Source organism: Marmota marmota, unplaced genomic scaffold, assembly GCF_001458135.2.
Source record: "Marmota marmota marmota unplaced genomic scaffold, marMar, whole genome shotgun sequence".
Lineage (NCBI taxonomy): Eukaryota > Metazoa > Chordata > Mammalia > Rodentia > Sciuridae > Marmota > Marmota marmota.
Genome location: NW_025999960.1, coordinates 18810931 through 18812571, shown reverse-complemented (window position 1 = coordinate 18812571; position 1641 = coordinate 18810931). Strand labels below are relative to the sequence as shown.

The 1641-nt window shown below is 49.7% G+C and overlaps 1 protein-coding gene across 2 annotated transcripts in view; it reads right to left on the bottom strand.

Moving 5' to 3' along the window:
• Nucleotides 1-180, bottom strand: part of Sp1 (Sp1 transcription factor) — a 45411-nt gene extending 45231 nt beyond the window's left edge. For both annotated transcript variants that reach the window (XM_015493540.2, XM_048802818.1), the window contains exon 1: nt 46-180. In XM_015493540.2, the coding sequence (XP_015349026.1) occupies nt 46-52 (7 nt within the window). In that variant the 5' untranslated portion in view covers nt 53-180. The remainder of the gene's footprint in view (nt 1-45) is intronic.
• Nucleotides 181-1641: the final 1461 nt, after the last annotated feature.

Below are 1641 nucleotides of genomic sequence, written 5' to 3'. Positions count from 1 at the left end.
CTCACTACCCTTCCACCCCTAAGCTTGGAGTGGACTCATCCTTACCGCTCATGGTGGCAGCTGAGGGGCGAGCTCAAGGGGGTCTTGTCCGGGGGGGTGGGGGGGGCCAGGAAAAACGCGGACGCTGACGAGGCAAGCGAACCTGGACCGGACAGGGAGGGGGGGGGTAAAGAGGAGGGAGTAGCGCGCCACAAGCCCGGCCTTGGCCCCGCCCCTTCGGTACTGCCCCGCCCAATGAGGGAGGGGGAAGGGAGGGACTAGCAGAAGAAAGGCGGGCAGATTCCCCAATGGTAAGACTCGTTCCTTCTCTAAGGCGTGTAAGACAAAGTTGCGTGCCTGGTGTCCGCCCAAAAGAACCGCCCCCTCAGTTTGAAAAACCAATGAAAGAGGCAGGAAGTGAGGATGGGTGGGAGCTAGAGATGATAGGCTTAGAAAGAAACCAGTTAATTACCAGGCGGGCTCCCTGAGAGATAGGGATAGGGAGAGCATTGATAGAAATGACAGAATAACGACCAACCAGAATCTTGGACGTGCATGGGCAAAGTCCTGGTTGGGAGGAGAGTAAAAAGTAGGTAGCAATAGCACAGGATGGAGCTGATCTAAACCAATCAGAAATCAGGCGGGCAGTCAGGAATGTTATGATTGGATTAACACTGAAAAGAGACGGAATACGACGCATATTGACATAAACTAAAAACCAATTGAAAGCCGAATCAACTCTGAGGGTAGGAACTTGGAAAGAGCAAAGGAGAATTGGCCTCTCCCTCAGTTATTCAGCCCAATGAAGGAGCAAAGTAAGTCTGGTACCGCCTCCAAATGGCCTAATGGGCGTTACTAGAGACGCCCATCATGAGGGAGGGAACAGGGCTGTGCCAAGAGGATCCCGTCGCCATATTGACTCTCCTTAAGGGAAGTCTTTACAGTCATTATGTGGTACCCTTCACCAGGGTTCTGCAACTCAACAAGTGTCAGCCAAGATCTTCGGCGCGCGCAGTCCTGCTTCACCGCTCGGGCTCGTTTAAGTATTCATTTAACCGCTCTCAAAAAGTACCTCTCGAGTCTTAACCTCCTCCTCGGGTAGGCAGACAGGCTGGAAGATACCTTTCAATGTGGGTGTAAGCCCTGCGATTGCGGGCGGGATCAGATGTGGTGACAGCACTCACAAACTGAGTTAATACTGAAATACCTAGTATGCAAGATTATTGTAAGACTCCAACTAACGCCATTTTATTAAGCTCTCCCAGACTACAGGCGCTAAACACTAAACTTCTCGCTACTTAACTTTTCAAGAGCTTGTGTTTGAGGCTACAGTGCATTGGAGAACCTCCTGGAGTCAAGATCTCCTGAGCCACTTCCTCCCCCACCCCTGTTGCAAATACCGCCTAAGTATGAAGCAACAGAACCCGAGTTCCTGCTTTTTGCAATCACAGAGGTTAAAGGAGATTTTGCCCGAGGCACCTGAATCTCTGGTTTCCATCTTGCCTCCTTTATGCTTGTTTTAGTGGAGGCAGCTTTGAAGTCTTGTCAAATGACAGTGTCATTACCATTTGTACCTTATATGCTGTCCCTTCATTACCTACAGTTCTCTTCATTATATGTTCTTATGTTTTAAAACCTGGATTTCCTTCTAAAACTTTTTAT